General features: G+C 39.7%; 2 gene segments (V, D, J or C); both read right to left on the bottom strand.

Annotated features, from left to right (window-relative positions):
- The window catches only part of LOC121148487, a 356,000-nt gene that overhangs the window by 252,020 nt on the left and 82,488 nt on the right, over positions 1 to 21,492 (bottom strand).
- LOC121148520 lies at positions 20,201 to 20,891 on the bottom strand. The segment is given in 2 exon segments: positions 20,201 to 20,561; positions 20,809 to 20,891. Coding segments are annotated over 2 exon segments (357 nt in total).

Consider the following 21,492-nt stretch of genomic DNA (forward strand, 5'->3'; position numbering starts at 1 on the left):
TTCATCTGTGAGGTGATTGTCCACTGCAATCTTTTTGGGGATATGAATGCTATGAGACAAATAGAGATGAAGCAAGATTTAGAAGAAGATGAATCTGGATTATGTCTTGAGAGGCATTACTTATTTTTGTTCTTAAATAAAATACTTCCATCAATGCCTTAGCAAGGAGATTAGGATTCAATGTACAATTTTATTTTGTTTTATTAAAATGCATTTTATTCACTTCCATCACAGAATCTGAGTGGCTACCAGTGGTAAAATTTACATTAATTCTGCCATTCCAAGAGAAAGTCAAAGAAAATCATTGTAAACTCACAGAGGGGCAGTATTTACTGGAGGAGAAGGTGATGACACCAAAGGATCCTTATTGATGACCTTTATTAGAAAAGTGGAGCCGGTCACCTTTGGAAAATGTTATTTGGGGGAAGATAGTCTTAGCCAGTGTGGGACTATAGGGACCTTCAGGGATTCTAACAATACTTTTCTTTAAGAGGTCACTCTGGAGAGAGTGAGTGTAATCAGATTCTCTTTCTGAGACATGTGAAATGAGAGCTGGTGATCGCTTTGATATGGCTTCCGGGAGGTAAAATGGAAGCTGTTTTTGTGGGCCCATGATGTGAATGCTAGAAGCCGTCTGAACCCAGTGGCCCTGGGTCTGACAAACAGACGAGTGCAGAGTTCTGCAAACCTGGGCTCTCAGGTATTCAGTCACACCAGTGCTGCAGGAGTGGGGTCTCGTAGGACCATGGCTGCAGTGGTCCAGCATTCCCTCCCAGTACTGGACCTGGAGCTGTGGGGAGGCAAGAAGAGAGATGAGGCTGACTTCCTGGGGGCAGAAGTTGGATTCAGTGCTTTCCGAGTGGCCTGAATCTCATGGCTCTTCGAATAAGACAGGGATGGTGAGATGGAAAGCCTGGAGACAGAAAATGTGTTTTCTGCACATTTGATAGCTAGTCCTTGTAATGTTTAGCTGGAAAAATAAAGAGACATGAGAGCATTTATACCCTGGGTTTGTAGAGGAGATAGATGCATCACATTTGCATTCAAGGGTGTGAGTTCAAGACTTTCAGTGTAACTTTTTATTTTCTTCTGAAGTCCTACAAGAAGAATATCTCTACATATTGTGGCAAAAAGATATCTAGATAGTATCCGACTACTGCAGTTCATTTTTTAAGAGGAAACTCTGGGCGAAGACTGCCATAGAATACCTTTTCAGAAAGCATTATTCTTTTTTTCTCCTCCTCCATCAGCAAATGTTCCCTGGTGCATCCACATATAAAACAAATAACGATTCCATATTTCATAGGAATCATTTGTGACAGTTGCACTAGATATAAATTGCTCTGTGATGGAAGACTAATGGATTTTGACTGTGAGGCAGTAAAGGATGAGACCTCGTATTTTCAGGAAGGACATGTTTATGAACCCCTCACCCCTCACTCTCAAATCCATTTTCCTCTTAAGAAAATTTACACACTTAAGAAAACATAAGTTTTTCTAAAATCATCTTTTTTTTTTTTCACCCAAAAGATGCTGAGGCACTGTCAACAAAGTCTTGCCTTTGTGGTCCCTGCAGTAGGGGAGGCCCTGGAGTGCCTGCTACAGGTTAGGGTACAGACAAGTAGTGACAGGTAGATACTGTGGGTCTACAGCACAGAAGTAGGTAGCTGAGCAGCTGTGCTTGGCAGCTGAGCAGCGGTGCTCTGGCTTTGGAGAGCAGCAAACCTCTTATCTGTTCCTTCTTCTTCCCTTCTCCATTGGACAGCAACATGAACAGAGGTCCCAGACTTATCTCTGGAGCCTGTCCATATCAATACCAACTGTCTACAAAGATGCTTACATAATAGCAGTAGAGAGAGCAGTCTTCTCTCTCCTGTCTGCTCCAGCCTAGGCAGACAGAGCAGTTCAACAGCAGGTGTTCACTGATGACTCCTGTAATCCAGTTTCTCCTCTGAGAACCCACATGAGCCTCACTGAGCTTGGTCTCTACCCGAGCACATGGCATGATCAGTTTGTTTACCCCCATGCCTCGATTTCCAGTTATCCTACAACTCACAGTCTAGCTGAAGCCCCAGAATCATGGCTAGCAGTGTCTTCATTATTTTCTCTGTCCAATTCACTTAATGTTCATATTTAGGAGCCTTGAAAGCTGGCCAGGGCTCTCCAAATATAGTAGATTTTCCTTTCTCTACAGAAACACAATTTCAACAGCTGTTCCACCCAATAATAACCACCTCATGCTATTCACTCAGTTTCTCCCTTTCATTAAAAAAAAGAGAGAGAGAGAGGAGGGGGGCTGGAGTGGTGGTATGTAGATGGTTTGCACAAAAGTTGTGAATGGAAACAGTGCCCTCTTCAGGATATTTAGAAAGACAACTAAGAATGCAATTTCGTAGAATTGGTTGTACACAGGTGGAATTTAATTGTTGTAGTAAGGTATCTTCAAATTTTCTTAGCAAATCAGTCCATCAAAAACCTCATTTATTTGGTGAGGGTACTTTTCAAGGGACAGAAATGTATTTTAAATAAGCTTAGGCAAGAGAAGAAACACTTTGGCTTTTATAACCTTGGCTGACACAGAAGAAATGTGTTTGGACTTCAGACATCCATGATGCTGGAAAGGAGTCTTGGAGATTCCTCTGTTCCTTCTACCTCTCTTTTAGCTTCATTGCTTTGGACCAGAGTCCATCACAAGTCCAGAGAAGTGACTGTAAGCATTTTCTGCTGGGTGCTCCTTTCATGGTATAACCACCAAAGAAGTACTAAGGTTCTCTCTTCCTCATTCCAAATTAAACAAGTCCAGGTTGTGGCTTTGATGACCTCAGTTTGGGTCAGGTTCCCCTCCAGGGGTTCAACTGGTGACTCAAGCGGTGTGTATATGACGGGGTTAGCAACAAGACAGTATTCCTTATTCGCAGCACATGGGTAGAATTTCTCGTGTACTGGAAAAGTTGCTGTTATGAGAGGACAGCACAGCAGATGCTCACCAGGTCCTGCTGAGTCAGTTCTGTGAACTATGGAGGAGGGGATGGAGGTAAGAAAGTTTTCATTTCTAACAGACTCCTTTAAATCTGTGTAGCTGCTTCTGGAATTTATAAATCCTACATGCAATCCTACATGCTGAATTCTGGGGGAGCAGCACTACTTTCTTCAGTTCCTCAATTAGCTCACACACAAAATAACATAATCATAAAAAAGTATGGAATGCTACTATTTGCCAAACAGCATACTTAATGAGTACGTAATCTCATTTAATCCTCACAAGAGCCATATACTTATTTTATTTTATTTTTATTGGAAAGTCAGATACATAGAGAGGAAGAAAGACAGAGGAAGATCTTCCATCTGTTGATTTACTTCCCAAGTGGCTGCAATGGCCAGAGTTGTGCTGATCCAAAGCCAGGAGCCTGGAGTCTCTTCCAGGGCTCCCACGCAGGTGTAGGGTCCCAAGGCCTTGGGCTGTCCTTGACTGCTTTCCCCGACCACAAGCAGGGAGCTGTGTGGGAAACAGGGCTGCTGGGATTAGAACCAGTGCCCATATGGGATCCTGGCATGTGCAAGGCGAGGACTATAGGAAAGGTAACAGGAGCTTGCATAAGTTAAGTAATCAGCTTAACTCAAATAGCTACTAAGAGATGGAGTTGCTATTCAATCCACCTGGCTAACTACAGCGTACTTTTCTGTGTGTATGTAACAGATGTATAATATACAGACGTGCTATAGGGTAAAGGAAGCAGTTTAAAATGATCTCTATCATCCATCTATGCATTGATTTGTTTCTCACTTTATTCAAAAAAGAGAAGGAGGGAGGGAGATGAAGAGAAAAAAGGGAGAGAGGGAGGAAGGGAGAGCAAGAGCAAGAATGTGTGTGTGTGTGTGTGTGTGTGTGTGTGTGTGTGTGTGTGTGACAGAGAGAGAGAGAGAGATCTTTCATCATTGATTTACTCTCCAAATGCCTACAACAGTTGGGGTTGGGCCAGGCCAAAGCCAGGAGCCCTAAACACAGTTCAGCTCTTCACATGGGTGGCATGGACACAAGAACTTGAGCCATCATCTGCTACCTCCCAGGACACACATTAGCTGGAAGCTGGATCAGAAACACAATCAGGACATGAACCAAATACGGGATGGGTGGGGAGACATCCCAATTGGCCACTTATCCATTGTGCCAAATACTTGCTACCAGGTGGTAATTTTTCATTCATCCTAACCACTACAATAGCTAGGAGACTGCAATCTGTATGTCATTATTTTATCTATTCAGTCATAAATTTAATTTTCTATTTCAAGTAAAGTCCTACTGAAAGTCTCTTTCCATATGCTAGAACTTTCCATAACTGATAAAACCATTCAATGATGATTTTTCTCATTGATAACTTTGAGAAATGAAATGAATTCAAAGAAATAAATGGTATTCTAATCAAAATTATGTGCCACATGTCAGCTAAAGTGTGAAGAGGTGGAGGTGGGGATGTTAAATATTTTCACAAAATTTAGTCTTGGTTTTAATGGAGTTGTAAGTTAGGAAGACAAAAATACAGCAAAAAGACTAAAATAGTATAAAAAGAGCAAAAGTTAATACTGCAAGGTGCTGGTTTACACTTTCTGGTGTAAAGACGCCCTGTTCACATAGAAGAAGGAGATTAACAAAGCAGTGAGAACTTCCTACCAGTCTCCCTGGAGGATGGGGAACCAAAGAATATGTAATATTAGACAAATACATAGAAAGATGAATTAGACAAAGGGAGATATTTAAAGCCCATTTCTGGTAACATAGAGAGGTAGGACTAAAGAATTTGTGTTTATTAGAAAGTTTTCAGAAAGGTCTTACTAACAGAGGAAAATATACTTTGGGAAATTGTCTCTGGAAGTGAAAATGGACTGACAGATTGTGGAAGTATTCCAAGTCAGGCCCAGGGATTGGTTTATACTTAAAAGAAAACAGGGACTGTTGTGGGATTTTGAATAGTATTAAGTGATATTATGAGGTGGTAATCAGAAATGCAGAATGTGGCAATGGCCTAGAGAGTGTTTGGGAGGTTTTGGGATCAGAGAGGTGGACAAAAAAGCTTAGTTATGGATGGGAAAGAGGAGAGAAGAGCTCTCACGCTGGAGTGAAGAATCATGGTCTTGGATAGATGGTAGTTGTGGTTAACACAAACATAGATAAACCCAAGAGCACTTCACAGGAAAAGCTGATAACTACTGTAGTTTGAATATAAGTCCTAAAGTTTCAAAACTGGACACAGAAAGGATGTATTGCTGTTTACAAAAACTGGAAAGTTGAGAACTTGGAAGGTTTTTGAGATGGGGAAGTGTTTTCAGATTGAGATGAGAATGAAGGATTAAATACCAACATCCAGGTGAGAGTTGGAGGCAAAGGACAGTATTTCAGGAAGTGCTTGATACATGACAGAAACTCAGTAAATGACAGCAGTTGTCATTATGCATTGTTTTGTGTATACGTAGAATTATAACCTGTGCATCTCTGTTTTTCTCTGTTTTCAGGTCCTCAGAAGTAGAAAATTTTTCCTCACCATTTTTTTTTTTGTTTTGTTTTCTCAGTGTCTAGTATAATAATTGATCCATGGTAGGGATGAGTTTTTGGAAAAGTAAGAATATTAAAGAGTTGAGATTATAATTGGTATATGTAAAGTGTTTATTTGCTGAGTATGTGGAGGACAGAGAGGCTTACAAATCAAGATTGGCTGTTCCCCTTAAAATTTGATGATGATTTAAGAACTATAAAATAACATAAATTTTTAGAAAGTTGAGATGCTTAGGTGAAGTCCATCTCATCACTATCTTTTAGCACAAGCTGTTAATAGATGATTTAAAAATTGTCTCCTTATATGGGATTACATCACATTTCTCATTTTTTAAGGCTGTTTGTGTTTTCCTTTGTGTTATTGTTGTTAGCAAATTTTCTAGAAATTTTAGCTTTATTTGCAAATTCCAACTTTAATTTTGTTTTGAATCAATTCCTGGTTTTGTTAGGAATTTTTTTCCTCCTTTATTTTGGATTATTTTGCTCCTTTCTTCTTTTGTTTCTTAAAGTACAAGATGTGGCTCCTCCTTTTTACTCTTTATTAATATATGCATATAAAACTATGTATTATGAGCATTGCTTTGGACAAATACATAGATTTCTAAATATGTAGTACTATCATTAGTGTTAATTTTTAATTGCCTGCAATTTTAACTCTTACTTTTTTTGACCTGGAAATTTTAGAGTATTATGGTAAATTCCCTTTCTACTCATTTACTGCCATCTTGCCATGACTAATTCCTAGCTTTATGGTATTGAAGATGTAACTTGTATGAATTTTTCCTGTTGTCTCTTTAGGACATAATAAATGTTCTTTTTTTGAGTAAGTGCTACATATATATTTAGTAAAAAATTATTTTCCAACTTCTTCTGTATTTCTCTAAAAATAGAAAAGGACTTTAAAAAGTTATTTTTCAAAACAAGCTCCATCAAATTAAAGATAGTTTTAGAAGTGAAACAATGAGGCATTTAGTCCAATTCTATAGAACTCAATGTTTTTGGGATTTAAATAAGTCAACACAGTCTTTTTTAGATTATTAACTGAAGGAAAAATGAGCGAACTTATACTCTTGTATGTCTACCAAATTTTGCATTATATCTTTTGGACACAGTGTAGTTCATGCACTGAAATGAGGTTCATTTGTTCATCTATTTATGCATCTATTTATGAAATCAACAAATAACTATTAAGAATCCATTATGTTCCAGCTCCCGATTTGAGTTTTTAGAAAATGACAATGATCCAAATAAATTCAGTCTCAGTTGTCATGGAGTGTGCAGCCTTTTGTTTTGTTTTGAAAAGCTTAAAAACAATGTTAACATTTATGGGCCACAGTGAGATATTTCAGGACATGTGCACAATGTTTCTGATGAAATCAACATTTCCTTTTCGGTGACATTACTTTATGATTAGAGGTTGGAGCATCTCTTCTGTTTGTTCATACAAGATATAGTTTATTATAAACTACTGTCTCCATAAATCTATGTAACGCTAGGAAGCTAGTTCTCCAATGTGACTCTGATTTGGTATCCATTACCCAAACATCCACTAATACTCCCCCACCAAGCCATCCCAGCATCTGCTAATCACTGTTCTGTATTCAGAATGAGATTTCATTTGTTTGTAGTTTGCTTTTGTTTCCCCATATGGAGGAGAGCATGTGGGATTTGTCTTCATTTTCTAGTTTACTTCACTAACATAATGTCCTTCAGTTCCTTCTGTTTTGCTGTATATGACAGAATTTCATATTTTTATGGCTGAATTTTATTTTGTATATTATGCTATATTATAGTATAGTATAACATATATCACAGTCTGCTTATCCGCTCATCTGATGACAGACACATTGGCTGATTCTATATCTAGGCTATTATGAATAGTGCTGCAATGAATTTTATATAGCAGATACCCTTTTATAAAATGATTTCATGTCTTTTGGATGCACATAACCAGTAGTGCATCATATGGTGGTTCTCTCTGTAGCTTGTACAGGCATCTCCCTCCAGCTTTTGTAGTGACTGTACTGGTTGTGTAAATGTTCCCTTTTCTCCACATTCTTAACAGCACTTAATTCTGTCTTTGATGGTCGCCCTTTATCAGAAGTGAGGTGACTTCTCATTGTGGTTTTGGTTTTGGTTTCCATGTTGGCAAGTGATACTGAGTATTTTTTTCATAGACTTTTTGTTGACCATTTGTATTTCATATTTTGAGAGCTGTCTATTCAAGTTCTTTGCCCATTTCTTAAGTGGATTTTGCCGTTGCTTTTGAGTATTTTGACTTCCTGATAAATTCTACATATTAATCCCTTGTGAGGTAAGTAGCTTGCAAGTATTTTCTCCCATCCTGGCAGAAATCTCTTTGCTGAGTTGATTATTCTTTTTGGTGGGCAGAAACTTCTGAGTTTTACATAATCCTGTTTATCTAATTTTGTTTTTGTTGTCTGCACCTTTTGGGTCCTCTCCAAAAAAATCATTTCCTACACCATTTCTTGAAGTGTTTCCCCTGTGTTTACCTAACAAAGGGTTAATATTCAGTTTATATAAGGGACTAAAAAAAGCTCATCAATCCACTTAAGAAATGAAAAAGAACCCTAGCAAACAAATAGCAAAAGTAGCATATTTGGATGATAGAAATGAAATATGCTTAATATCACCAGTCACCAAGTACATGGAAATCATGACAATGAGATATCTGTATTCCTGACAGAATACCAATAAAAATAAAAACACCAAAAACTAAAAATGTCAGTGAAGATAAGGTGAAAGGGATACTCTCACACACTGTTGGTAGGAGTCTAAATGAACACAGCCATTATGGAAAACAGTATGGAGTTTCCTTTAAAAATTAAAAATAGAATTGCTGTGTGGTTCAGCAACTCCAATACAGGATTAATATGAGAAAGAAATGAAAATAATAAATGGAAACGATATCTGCAGTCCCATATTGTTTATAGTACTGCTCATAATAGCTCAGATATGGAACAACCAATGAGTCTAACATCAGATAAATGGGCTAGGAAACTGTGGTTCATATACATAATCAACTGTTACTTAGTAATTTAAAAGAATTACATTTTTTTTTCATTTGTGCAACTTGAAAACATCATATTAAGTAAACGAAACTATACACAGAAAGATAACTATTGCATGTTTTTTCTATAGGGTGAAGGCTAAACATTTCAATGTGGACATAGACTAGTGATTACAGCTAATGCTGGAAGCAAGGAAGGTGAGAGAGAAAAAGGAGACTGCATAAGAGATTTGAAATCTGAGTTAGTATTAGCATAATGGGGTGACTATAGTTCACGATAGCTGACTGTGTATTTTCTGAGTGAATGGAAGAGCTCTAAGACTCCATTATATAATTAATGACCAAGAGGAAGAATCTTAATTACCTTGATTTGACCAGTATATAATATATTTAAATTTCACACTGTACCCCATACATGTCTAAATGTTACTGATCATTTTTAATGTTTTAAAAAGAAGATATGAATAAGATAAAATAAAAGTGAGCTTTTAAAAAGGAAATCTTTACATTTCAAAATAATCAAGTTAAAATACATAATGACCAGTTTAACCTATTGGCATAATCCAGTTGCATATACACCAGGCTTTTATAGCTTAGGTGTCTGGCACTCATTCAGTGCCGGAATAGACTTTGATGTGATTTTTAAAACACAATTCAAATACAAACAATGAGAGGGCTCACATTTCATTGAAATTATCAATGAGAGAACTATTAATAAAAGGGCTGATTTCCAGGGCGTTGGGGGGAAGGAAGCATACTGACATCAAAATAAAATATGGCTAAGGTTGACATTACAATCTGGGGTAAATTTATCTTCCATTCTATGAACCCAAAAGATCTCTTCTGTTTCTGCGATCAATCTGTAGCCCACAGCAGTGTCAACCAGCCAAACCTCTTCCCAGTAATGGATTGCCAGGTAGACTACACAAGTTACATTCCCCAAGGATGCCAGATGGGTACTAATGTGAAAATTCTCTTACATGATAGAGAGGAGTTAGCATTTATTATTGTTCCAAAATTGAGATGACTACTTTCACAATGTTCTTAGTCAATGACCATGCATTAAAATGATCTCCCCCATGATAAACATGCATATTCAAATGACTTTGTGTCATGCACTAACTCAATCTCCCATACTTTTCTAACTCTGTAACAACTATTCTTCCTAGCCAGAAATGTCAAGCAGATTTTAGGAAATTGGTTGAAACTCAATACTTTTCTTCAAATATCCTTCAATTTTTTTTCCAAATCTCATTTAATGAAGACTTGCTGAGTGTAACAGTAATGTATAGAACAGTTTAATGCTGTGATCTTTAAGCTAGAGCACTGATATGTAATTTAAAAGAATCAATTCCCAGATCTTTAAGTTTCCTATGTAACCTTTTAAAGAAATGATTTGCTGAGTACTTGACTGTAATTCTCATATCATAGCTCCCATTTCAAAGTTTCCAACCTTATACGAGAAGGAATTTTACCTTGCAGGATTTTCCCCCTGGCTTAAAATTTTCTTGGGTGTTGCTTCATGGAAGGATAGTTTTTTGGTGTTAAAGAAGTCACCATCAATAAGCACCATAAACATCACCTCAAGCATTTTATTTTATTTTATTTTATTTTATTTTATTTTATTTTATTTTATTTTATTTTATTTTAAGTTTTATTTGCTTGAAAGGCAGAATGATAGAGAGACGGGGGCGGGAGGGAGAAAGGGAAGAGATCTTCCAATAAACAGAATGTGGTTTGCTAAATGATTAATTGTAAGCTTTGATCTCCAAAGTAAGAGTGGAGGTGAGAGAGGACCAGCATTTTCTTCTTGTTTTCTCACTGTTTGCTGTTACTTCAAAGTGTAACCAAAGGCAGACTCAGGGCACACACTAGTGATTGTTTTAAGTAGAGTCATCTTTTGGGAAAATGTATTAATTGGAATATATTATGTGTGTTAGCCAGTTGATCTTTCAGTCCACAAATACTTATTTTATTTCCGAAGGTGATAATTTCTTAAACACTGTGCATGAGCATATTTTGTGATTGAAAGCGATGGTGTTTATTTATGTTTTGTGTGCATAAATCATAATCTTTGTTTCAAATGTAGACATATACAAGCTTTCACACATAATTAAATAAAAATAAAGATCAGTATTTTAAGATGCTCTCAAAATGGCAGAGCAAAGAATCCATATGTGAGGTACTGGTGAAACAGATCATTAACAATAGTGATGTCTTAGTTATATTTGCTAAGGTTTTAGGAAGGTAAGTATGGACTGGATAGAGAGAAAAGACAGGCATGTTATTGTCTGTTTTTGAATTTCCAGGAATTCATGGGTTGAAGTCTAATAAATTTGAGAGTAGCACAAGAATATTGAGTAGTGGAACACCTGCAAGCTATTCTGGGGGAGCATATGCTTCCAGAAGTTTTGGTTATGGTGTGGGAAGATAGCCCTGGAGAAATTGAAGCTTCATGAGCTACAGTCTACTGTCTAGAATCCCCATAATCTGTTTACAGGTGCCGGAAATCCAGAAATCCTCAGGACTCTATGAAGTAGACACAGGGTATTGAGAGAGCAAATGACCTGACAGATCCTGGGGTAAATGCAAAGATTTTTTCTCAGTGAAGAACTTTGAGATGGAGTAAAATTCTTTACAATTGCTTTCAGCAGAATTGCCAACACATAATCTTAAAGGCACAGGTGTGGATGGAGCCATAGCTGGCTTGTTATCTGCCACGGGAATACATGAGACTGAAAACCCAGCTGCGTGGGTTTCAAAGTGCTGCTGCTATTGTTGTTTAGCCTTATCTGACACTCAGCTGTGTCCTCTTACTATCCAAATGTGTTCACAGATAGTAAAGACATGGAGCTTAAAATAAATCATCCAAAATATTAAGTCATCTACTAGAGATTTTAAATTAACTTTTAAGTGGAGCTGAAATTTAACTCAGAATTTAAAGTGAAGGGGACTCAGAAGAAACAGAGATGCAGTCAATTGAAAGTTTTAGATTTTAAACTTTGTGACTGCTTAGTGATGGGGTGGCAAATGAGAATTATTGTATCTCTTAGACAATTTTTCCTTGTATATTTTTATAGACCTAAGTATAATATAAATTTGACACCCTACTGTATACTTTTACTTTTTTTCCCTATTAGCTCATCCATTCATTTATTACTACATTCCACTGAATTTATACATTTTTTTTCCAGGAATCTTTGAAAATGGCATATGACACAAGAACAACTAAATAAGTGTAAAATCAGGAAGGTGCAGGGTCCCAAGGCTTTGGGCTGTCCTCTACTGCTTTCCCAGGCTACAAGCAGGGAGCTGGATGGGAAGTGGAGCAGCTAGGACACAAACCAATGCCCATATGGGATCTGGGTGCTTGCAAGATGAGGATTTAGCCACTGAGGCATTGTGCCAGGCTCTTTTTACAGGTTTTTGCGTCAGCTATACTGACCTGTGTTTTCTCTTGTTTGTATACAGATTTATACGCTAGTATTTCTTTAAGTTGCAGTTTTATTTATTAAAAAAAATCAAGTTTGGAAACAATGTACTTAGCAGACTCACCTATAAAAGTTATCGACTGAGTAAAATTAAAGTATATTCCGTAGATGTAAAATTTTAATAGTCATGGAAACTCACATTATAGGAAAATGGTTTATTCATGTGGGAAAGCATTTAGCATATATTAGTTTTTCACTGGAGGAAAACAAAAATTGGAAAATAGCTTTTACATCAGGCTTAACTAATTCAACAGCCTTCCAGAGTCTCCTGTGCCTATGAAGATGGGCAGCAAGGCTCAAAGACTGCATGAAGGCCCTGAACAATAAACATGATGTACTTCATGGGGGTGGGGCATCATGGACAGAAAAATAGATGTTGACATTTATCCTCTTTTATTTGTCTTTCTCCTCTTGGTGTAAGGTGGATTCCTCTCAGGTTCCACGTATTGCTCATTTCTCAGGGGACGTAAGGGTAGTGCCCGTGCCCATGGCAGCTACTTGACCCCACATTTAGATCTTATTTTTGTGCCTGGTCACCTCCTCCCAGGCTGCCTCATCAAAAGCAATTACAGCATTAGCAGAAGTTAGCTTGACCTTCGTTTTGTTTTTGTTTATGTGTAATAACACACCAAGCCCTACTTGACAATTGCTATGCTCCTTTCTCATCTTCTTATATGCCAGCCAACTGATGCATTAAATAACTTTAAAAACACATGATGGACCCAGGTTAAAGTCAGGAAGAAGGATAGGAATAGATCAGTCAGGAAACAATGAGATGGACATGAAATAGATTTTTGCATTGCTTTAGAACTGTATAGAAAAAAGAGACATATAAATCAGATAGTCCAAGATGGAAAGTAGAAGGTAGGGAAATCCCTCTATCTGGAAACTGAGAAAAAATAGATTAAAATATTTATTTATTCAAAAGGCAGAGTTACAGAAAATAGAGGTAGAAATAGAGAGATAGAAATCTTCCATATCGTGCCCTCATGGGATACCGGCATTGCAAGTGGAGACTTAACATGCTACAGCATAGCGCTGGCCCCAGAATGAGTTTTTGATTGTGTGACTATTAGGTGAGCCTGCAGTGAAAAGATTTTTTAAAAATTACTTTTTTTACTTAAGTAAATTATTATTTACTTGACAGCTGGAGTTAAGGATAGACTGAAGAAGAAGCAGAGAAATCTTCCATTCTTCAAATGTCTTCAATGACTGGAGCTGGACCAGTCTGAAGCTAGGAGTCAAGAGCTTCATCCAGGTCTCTCATAGGTACAGCGGCCCAAGCACTTGGGCCATCCTCCACTGCTTTCATAGGCACTTTAATGGGGGAACTGGATTGGAGGTAGAGCAACCAGGACTCAAAATCTTGTGAAGAAGGCAAGAAATTCAATTTTGCTTTTCAATTCCCAAATTTCAAAGTTGAGTGTGAGGTGACCATAGTTCATACAGATATATAGTATGGAGGATAAAAAAGAAAGATTAATATATGCTTCTAGAAGCATATAGTATATAGGCCAGGCTGCAAGAGTTGCTAGCTGCAGTGACACTCAGTCCTGTCCCAAAACACACTTGTGAAGGTTAAAGCACGGCTGCGGTTACCATCCTCTTACTAGTTTGAGACTTATAGCTTGTAGTTCTCCTCTCTGTGTTCCCTATGATCAGAAAAAAATTTTTTTCCTCTCCAGAAAACATAATGATTGGAGCCTGCACTGTGGTGTAACAGATAAAACTACCACCTCTGACACTAGAATCCCATAAGGGCATCTGTTTGAGTCCAGGCTGTTCCACTTACGATCCAGTTCCATGAGAATGGCCTTGGAAAGATGGCTCAAGTGGCTTAGGCCTCTGCACCCATTCAGGAGACCTGGAAGAAGCTCCTAGCTGCAAATTGCCTCAGTCCTGGCCTTTAAAGCCATTGGGAGAGTGGACCAGTGGATGGAAGACCTCTCCCTTACTCTCTCTCTCTCCTTGTAAATTTGCCTTTCAAATAAATAAATCAGTCTTAAAACAAAAAGAGAAACACATTGATTTCCTCTGAATGTAGGTGCTGCCCTGAGCCGTTCCTTCAGCCTTTGTGCAGACACTGAGGTTTCTGTACGCCTCCCTCTGTTGCTTCTATCACTGTGAGTGACACGAAAGCACAGAGATACGTCCCGGCATCCTCCAGCTGCAAGTCTGAGATCTTGAGACTAAAGGCTTTGGCTGCTTTCTGGAAGTTCACAGAGAAACGATTCTGTGTGGCATTCTCTGGCTTGTAAGCTTCTTGGCGAATAATGAGAACCAGCTCCCTGCTGGGAGGCTGTTTGTACCAAAACAAATAGTAATTGCTGTCACGCGTGTCATATGTGCAGTCCAGGGTCACTGTCTCTGCCTCGTGCACAGACATTTCTGGTTGTGTCTGAGTGACTGTCTGGGCCATGCTGGAGCCTGTAGGGAAGAGAAGAGGGAAGCTTCCATTGGGAGATCATGTCACAAAGACACACAGACAAACCCACAAGCTGGTTCTCCTACCTACCCTTCTTCCTGCTTGTTGATCCTAAGGGGGAGAAAATCCATGAGCATTCTTGCCCTCTGCAGCTGGGACCAATGAATTGAGATCCCTGCTGTAGTCATCTCCCTCCAACCCCAACTACCAGTCCTGTTGATGCTAGGGAGTGCTCATAAGTGTGCTCCACTTACCCAGACAGGTGGAGACCAGGAGAGCCCACAGGGAGCTCCCGTGTGCCATGCTGCCTCCTGCAGGGTGAGAAATCTTGCGACCTGACCTCCACCTTGGTTGTCAGCTGTCCTTGTGACATCACTGCTCTAACAGGAAATGACACATCAGGTGGGCTGCTGATCATATCTCACTTACACAAACACATCAAAATATGTTGTTATTTGTTTAAGAACACAAAACTATGGTTATACTGCTGAATACAAAAGATGTTAGGAGAGGGTGTTGGCATCATGGTTAAATTGCTGCTTGAGGTGCCTGCATCCAGTATCAGAGTCCCTGTCTGGGTCCTGACTCCTCTGCTTCCAGTCTTGCTACCTGCTCATGTGTGCCCTGAGGGCAGCAGGTGATGCTGGATCAAGTGTTTGGGTCCCTGACACCTACATGTGTGACACAAATTGAGTTCTGGGTTCCTGGCTTTAGTCTAGTGCCAGAAATTGCAGCCAATTAGGGGGAAATAAAAGATATTTCTTCCTCTCTCTCTCATAAAATGAAAATGAATAAATAAAAATTTTACAATAGGTACAATAATGATCATTCCATGGTTACTCTCCAAATGCCAGAAAATGTTTGCAACAGCTTGGCCTGCTCCAGAATGAAGTCAGGAAGCTGGAACACAACCCAGTTCTCTCACATGTGTAGCAGGAACCCAAATGATTGAGCTGTCACCTGCTGCTTACCCAGGTATGTGCAGGAAACTAGAATCAGAGCAGAGCCAGGACTTGAGCACCACACTCTTTGTGTGGGCCATCAAAGAAGCATTTTATACCTGTCCTTGATTTTTGTAGACACACAGTTTGGAGAGGAAAATAAGAAGATGGTAAAGATAATGTAGTGACTTTTTCTCTGTAAGTTTTCTTCCCTACTTCTGTTCCTCTCCTCATCTCTTTTTCTCTGTCTCTCTGTCAATATCATAAGTTGGTCTCTAGGCTGTGATAACATAGATTTTGGTTATGTTATTCCTTGATAAATATTGCATCACTCTTTTAATCATTGCTAGAAGTGATGAAAACTGGTGATGTCAGTGACACTGCTCAGATGGTCTAGAGAAAATTGGCATCATGATTGATGTGTCTGAATGAATTGTTATTTATGGAACAGCCTTTTCTTGTAAAGAGTACCTGGCTTGGGCTGTGGCAGTGAGCACTGCAATACGTAGCCAGTGTTCCCGTCAAGGCTCTTGTGCACGTCTACCAATGACTCTGTGAAAGGAGAATCAGAACAATTAATATAAAAGAAATTCAGCTGAGAACATTCTGTGTCGTATGTCTGGCAGCTTTTCACTGGCATCTCATTTTCCTCTGTACACACATTCTTCTGAGAGAGAGAGAGAGAGAGAGAGAGAGAGAGAGAGAGAGAGAGAGAGAGAAGATAGGCCAGGAATTATAGTCCTCAAGTTAAAGAAAATGAAAACTTGCAGTGAAGGAACCACTAGCCTCATTTGCATGAATTTCCTCTGCCATCTGAATTTGTAACAGAGAATCTTAAACAAGGCCATCTCTGTGGCCTCTAACGCGTTTATCTGAACTTTTTATAAACTTTTCTTCCCTGTCAAACAAGAAGGAGAATGAAAGATTAAATGAAAAAACTGGTCCTCACACTCCTGACCTACTTATTATTTCAGGTTGGAAGTCATGGTAAACAGAGCATGTTTTGTCATGTTCTCAGCGCCAGGGGACTTCCTAAATGACAGTCAGCCAAGTTGTTGCTGGTGGCAGAGTGCACTCTGTCTCATATAGTGAGTCCTTAAATTTTTGCCGTATCTATGGTTTTCTGGCTGAAGATACAGGATGTTGGTAAATGTGCCACTACTTAAAAATTGTCCCCTTCTTCTCACCAGTTTATAGGAACCTCTTGATGACTGGGCCATCTTCTTTCTCAATCTCAGCCTAGCTGAAGCTCTGGGTGCACTTGTGAGGGTCTTTTCTGGGCTCACTGTGCCTGTCAAGCCAAGTGGGGAGCCCACGCCAGAGGGTCCATTTTACTGGGTAGATCTTTTCTGGGACTCTGGACCCAGACAAACTTTCATATCTTATACTCAGCATCCAATTAGTCCCCAGCTTCCAGAGATAGTTATCAAGTTATTGAACTCTGAAGAGTCAATAAAATGAAAGTTTCAAGATGATAAATATGAGGGTGGAGTGGCCAGTCCTGGCAGATCTTTTCCTGGAAGCAGAACCACTTCTGGGAATTCTGAGAAATTCTAACCCATGCTGTTAGAGTAACAACCCCACCTGAGAGCTCCCATCACTGTTAGACTATAGAAAGCAGAAGATAGGAGGAAGCGCATGAATTGTGCAGGTTTACTGCCATGTTTTGATGGGAAAATCTCTACTAAGAGACTGAGGCACAGCAGCAATCAATGACACAATTAGCAGGAGCTGCTCCAGACATCAGAATACCCCCTTGTTTTTGTAAAAAAAAAAAAAATACTGTTTATATATTTGAAAGTGGGGAGGGGGGAGAGAGAGAGAGGAAAAGAGAGAGGGAGAAAGAAAGAGCTTTTATCTAAAGGTTCACTCCTCAAGCATTTGTAATATCCAGAGCTGGACTAGGTCCCAGGAACCAGGAATTCCACCTGTGTCTTTCATGTAGGAGGCAAGGGACCAGCCAGGTAGGCTATTCCCTGATACCTTCGCAGGTGCATTAGCAGGAAGCTGTATCAGAAGCAGAGTAGTCAGGACTCAGTCCTTCGCTATGGGATAGTGGCCTTGCAAGTGATGGCTTAACCTGATGCACCACCATACCAGTGCCCAGACATTCCCACTTAGTGACACTGAGGGGCCCAAGCCTCAGGCACCTCATGTTTATGGTGAATCTCAGGTCCTTTTAACATCTTTGTGTTTTAAAGGTTTTCTTTAATTCATTATATTTGTTTGTAATTTTCTTTTGTCAAAGGGGCCATGGGGATTGTTAATAACCCCTAGTAGGTGTCCTAATGCAAATTGTAGGGCTTGGTGCATTTGGACACTTTCTGGGGATCACAGGGTCTCTGCTGTGTTGAGGCTGTTGGTTAAGTCTCTTGCCTGGGTGGCTGGCCTCAGAGAGGCCGCTAATCTTTCCTTGAATTACAAAGCCTTTGCAAGAACAAAGCACACACTTTGTTCTCTGTCCTTTTCATCTGGTACCTGTGTCTCTGAAACACTGTTCAAATAATTATGGGTGATAACAAAATTCTTCCCTTCTTGGATGATGAGTTGGAAAGGACTTTCTTCTTTTTTCATTTGACAGGTAATTTGTTTCAAGAGCTAACATTACAGGGTGGGTTAGAAATTCATTCCCTTTTTGAGTTCCTTCTGTAGAAGCTAGAGACCAGTTTGCAGAACAACTTGGGTTCTCTGGGTTCCTGATGACATCAATTTTGTCTACTCATATTTAAACCGTAAGGGTGTCACCCAGGTAGCTCTTCTGTGGTTTGACCTTTCCAAATTCATGTAATATTCGATTCTGGAAATGAACATATGATCTAGCATCTACAGAGAATTTTGTTTTCACTCTGTTGTATGTAGAGCAGATTTTTCAGCCTGAGAAGTTTTGCAAATGAATGTTTTTAATGAGAACAAGCAGTGCCCTCTTCAGGCCAAAAAGATCAGTTCTGAAGCATCTCTTAAGACTTTACTCCTGAGCTGGGTGCAGTTGCCTAGTGACTAAAGTCCTCGACTTGCATGTGCAGGATTCCATATGGGCACCTGTTCATGTCCCAGCTGCTCTACTTGCTTTCCAGCTCCCTGCTTGTGGCCTGGGACAGTAGTTGAGGAGGCCCAAAGCCTTCAGACACTGCATCCACATGGGAGACCCTGAGAAAGCTCTGGGCTCTTGGTTTCAGATCAGCTCAGTACTGGCTGTTGTGGCTACTTGGGGTGTGAACCGGCAAATGGAGGATCTTTCTCTCTGTCTCCCCTTCTCTCTGTACATCTGTTTCCCCATATCATTTGGTGGTCTAACAAATGGTATCACTACCATGTCAAACATTAAAGACAGCATTAACACTGAAAAGAGTGTTACCCTAGGGTTTGCACCTTGAAAGGACAGCATTCCTTCATTCTTCTAGTCCTCTGCTATAGGTACTGTGGACATAAGTCATTTTTTAAGTTCTGTGGAATCCAGTAAAAAAAAATGGAGTCACTTAGGCTCAGGCCTGTATAAGTTTGCTAACCTTCTCTTTATGCTTCTATACAAAATGAAATGCATTGCTAACTTCCTTTTGTTTTTTTTTCCAAAGTACAAGATGCCACATGGCCTGCCAGTAACCCTCGGTTCCAGGAACTAATATTATTTATTTTGCTACATTCTGGTTTTCATGTCTGCCTAATTCACCACCCATTCTATAAAACCCTTTTAACCCTCATTCTAGGGTCACTCTCTGAAAGAAAAGAGAGCTGATCCCAGCTGGCTAGTCTGTTTACCTGACTCCTCAATAAGCTTTGCTACTTTGCAGAGTTGTCTGGGCTGCACATCTTGGGGGAAGAGACTCAGGTTGGATGCAACAGTTCCTGATAGACATAGCGCATGCCCTATCTGGTGCTGCTCCCATTGTCACTCCTATCGAGTTCTAAGATGATACCCAGGAGAAGGTTTTGACATGGTGATACAGACAAAAGTTGAGATGCCTACATCCCATATTGTAGTCTGTGGGTTTTGTATCTGCCTCTGGTTCCTGATTTCAGCTTCCTGGTGGTAATGATAATGGCCCAAATAATTGGGTTCCTGATACGATACGTGGGTTACGTGGGTTACCTGGGTTGTGATCCTGACTTTTTCCTAGCTTCATCTTGTTTTAGCTCCAGCCACTGTTGGTATTTGGGATATAAAACAGTGGATGGGCACTCTCTCTGTCTACCTCTGTGTCTCTGCCTCTCAGATAAAAGTTAAGTGTGTGTATATATGTGTATGTTATATATACATATACACACTTGCATAGTATATATACACATTATATATAAGTTAAGTGTATATAAATGTGTGTATGTGTGTATAAATATATATACATATCTATCTGCATATATATTTTAAAATAGTCACTTCTTTTGAGGAGATTTAACTTTGAACATGAGTGGAAAAATTAAAAGAATAAACAGCAGTTGACAAAATAAAAGCGTTTTGAGTCCTGAAAGTAAGAGTCCTCCCCCAAAATCACGAAAATTGGCTAGACAGAGAAAATATTTAGGATGCCTGTTACATACCAAGTATTGTACAAAAGTCTGATGTCAAATGCAGTGCTGCCAGTGATGGAACTTTGTAAAAGTGGAAAGCCCTCAACATGTTCTTAGTTTTAATGTCACATCAAAGGTTTACACGTTCAGACATTCATATCTACGTGTTTCTTCTAGTCAGAGAAGAGGAGCTTTTATTTCCAAGAGAATTCCATGGTTATGTTTTTTTCTCTTGCCTCAGCCCCTCTCCGTCTCCCACTTGTGCATGTGTGCTGAAGTCTGAGGTTTCTGTAAGGTTCTCCCTGCCATCTGTGTCATCGTGAGCTCCTGAGAGCACAGAGATACGTCCCGGCATCCTCCAGCTGCAAGTCTGAGATCTTGAGACTAAAGGCTTTGGCTGCTTTCTGGAAGTTCACAGAGAAACGATTCTGTGTGGCATTCTCTGGCTTGTAAGCTTCTTGGCGAATAATGAGAACCAGCTCCCTGCTGGGAGGCTGTTTGTACCAAAACAAATAGTAATTGCTGTCAGGTGTGTCATACGTGCAGTCCAGGGTCACGGTCTCTGCCTCGTGCACGGACATTTCTGGTTGTGTCTGAGTGACTGTCTGGGCCATGCTGGAGCCTGTAGGGAAGAGAAGAGGGAAGCTTCCATTGGGAGATCATGTCACAAAGACATACAGACAAACCCACAGGCTGGTTCCCGTTCCCTCCTTCCTTTATTTTCCATCATCCAAGCTGGAGTATAGCACATGCTGTCTCATGATAGCTGTGATCTAAGGGGCTGTGTGGTCTCTGTACTGTGCATTTTATTTCTTGCTTTATAGCCCTATATAGATATCATTATGCATAAAGTCCTACAACTGCCTTACCCAGACAGGTGGAGACAGTCACTGCCCATAGCAAGCTGGCAAGTTTCATACCGACAGCTCTCCCTGTGGGGTGCAAAGCTCCTGCTCTGCCTGCGCTTCTCCTCTGGGCTAGGTGATGATTCTTCTTCAAAGCAGGAAGTGTTGTGGCAGGTGGGCGGGTAACTACACCTCACTGAAGAAAGTTTTCCCAACACTTTTGATGTACTGTTCAGTAAACATGCTTTTGGTTATGCTTTTATATAAAAGCAAAAAAATGTTTTCTGGGTTCTTAGTCTTGAATGAAAATAAAGAGGAATTGGAACTGACAAATTAATTTTTGATAAGTCCTAATCTTGCAGAAAGAATGGGACCTGGATTAGTAGATAAAATGATAGAGTTTCATTTGCAATAATGACAAGCCCTGCCATTGTTTCTTTACTTCATTACAAATAAATAGAAAATTATAGGGGTTGGCCTGTGGGACAGTGGGGTTAAACAACCACATGTGATGCTGGCATCCTATGTGGTGCTGGTTTGTGTTCTGGCTGCTCCACTCCAATGCCAGTTCCCTGCTAATAGCCTTGGGAAAACAACAGAATATGGTCCAAGTGCCTGGGCCATTGCACCATGTGGGAGATCTAGATCAAGAGCCTGGCTCTCAGCTTCAGTCTAACTCAGTCATAGCCATTTTATCCATTTGGGATG

The sequence above is a fragment of the Ochotona curzoniae genome, unplaced genomic scaffold, assembly GCF_017591425.1.
Source record: "Ochotona curzoniae isolate NIBS_2020 unplaced genomic scaffold, NIBS_Ocur_1.0 scaffold_4701, whole genome shotgun sequence".
Lineage (NCBI taxonomy): Eukaryota > Metazoa > Chordata > Mammalia > Lagomorpha > Ochotonidae > Ochotona > Ochotona curzoniae.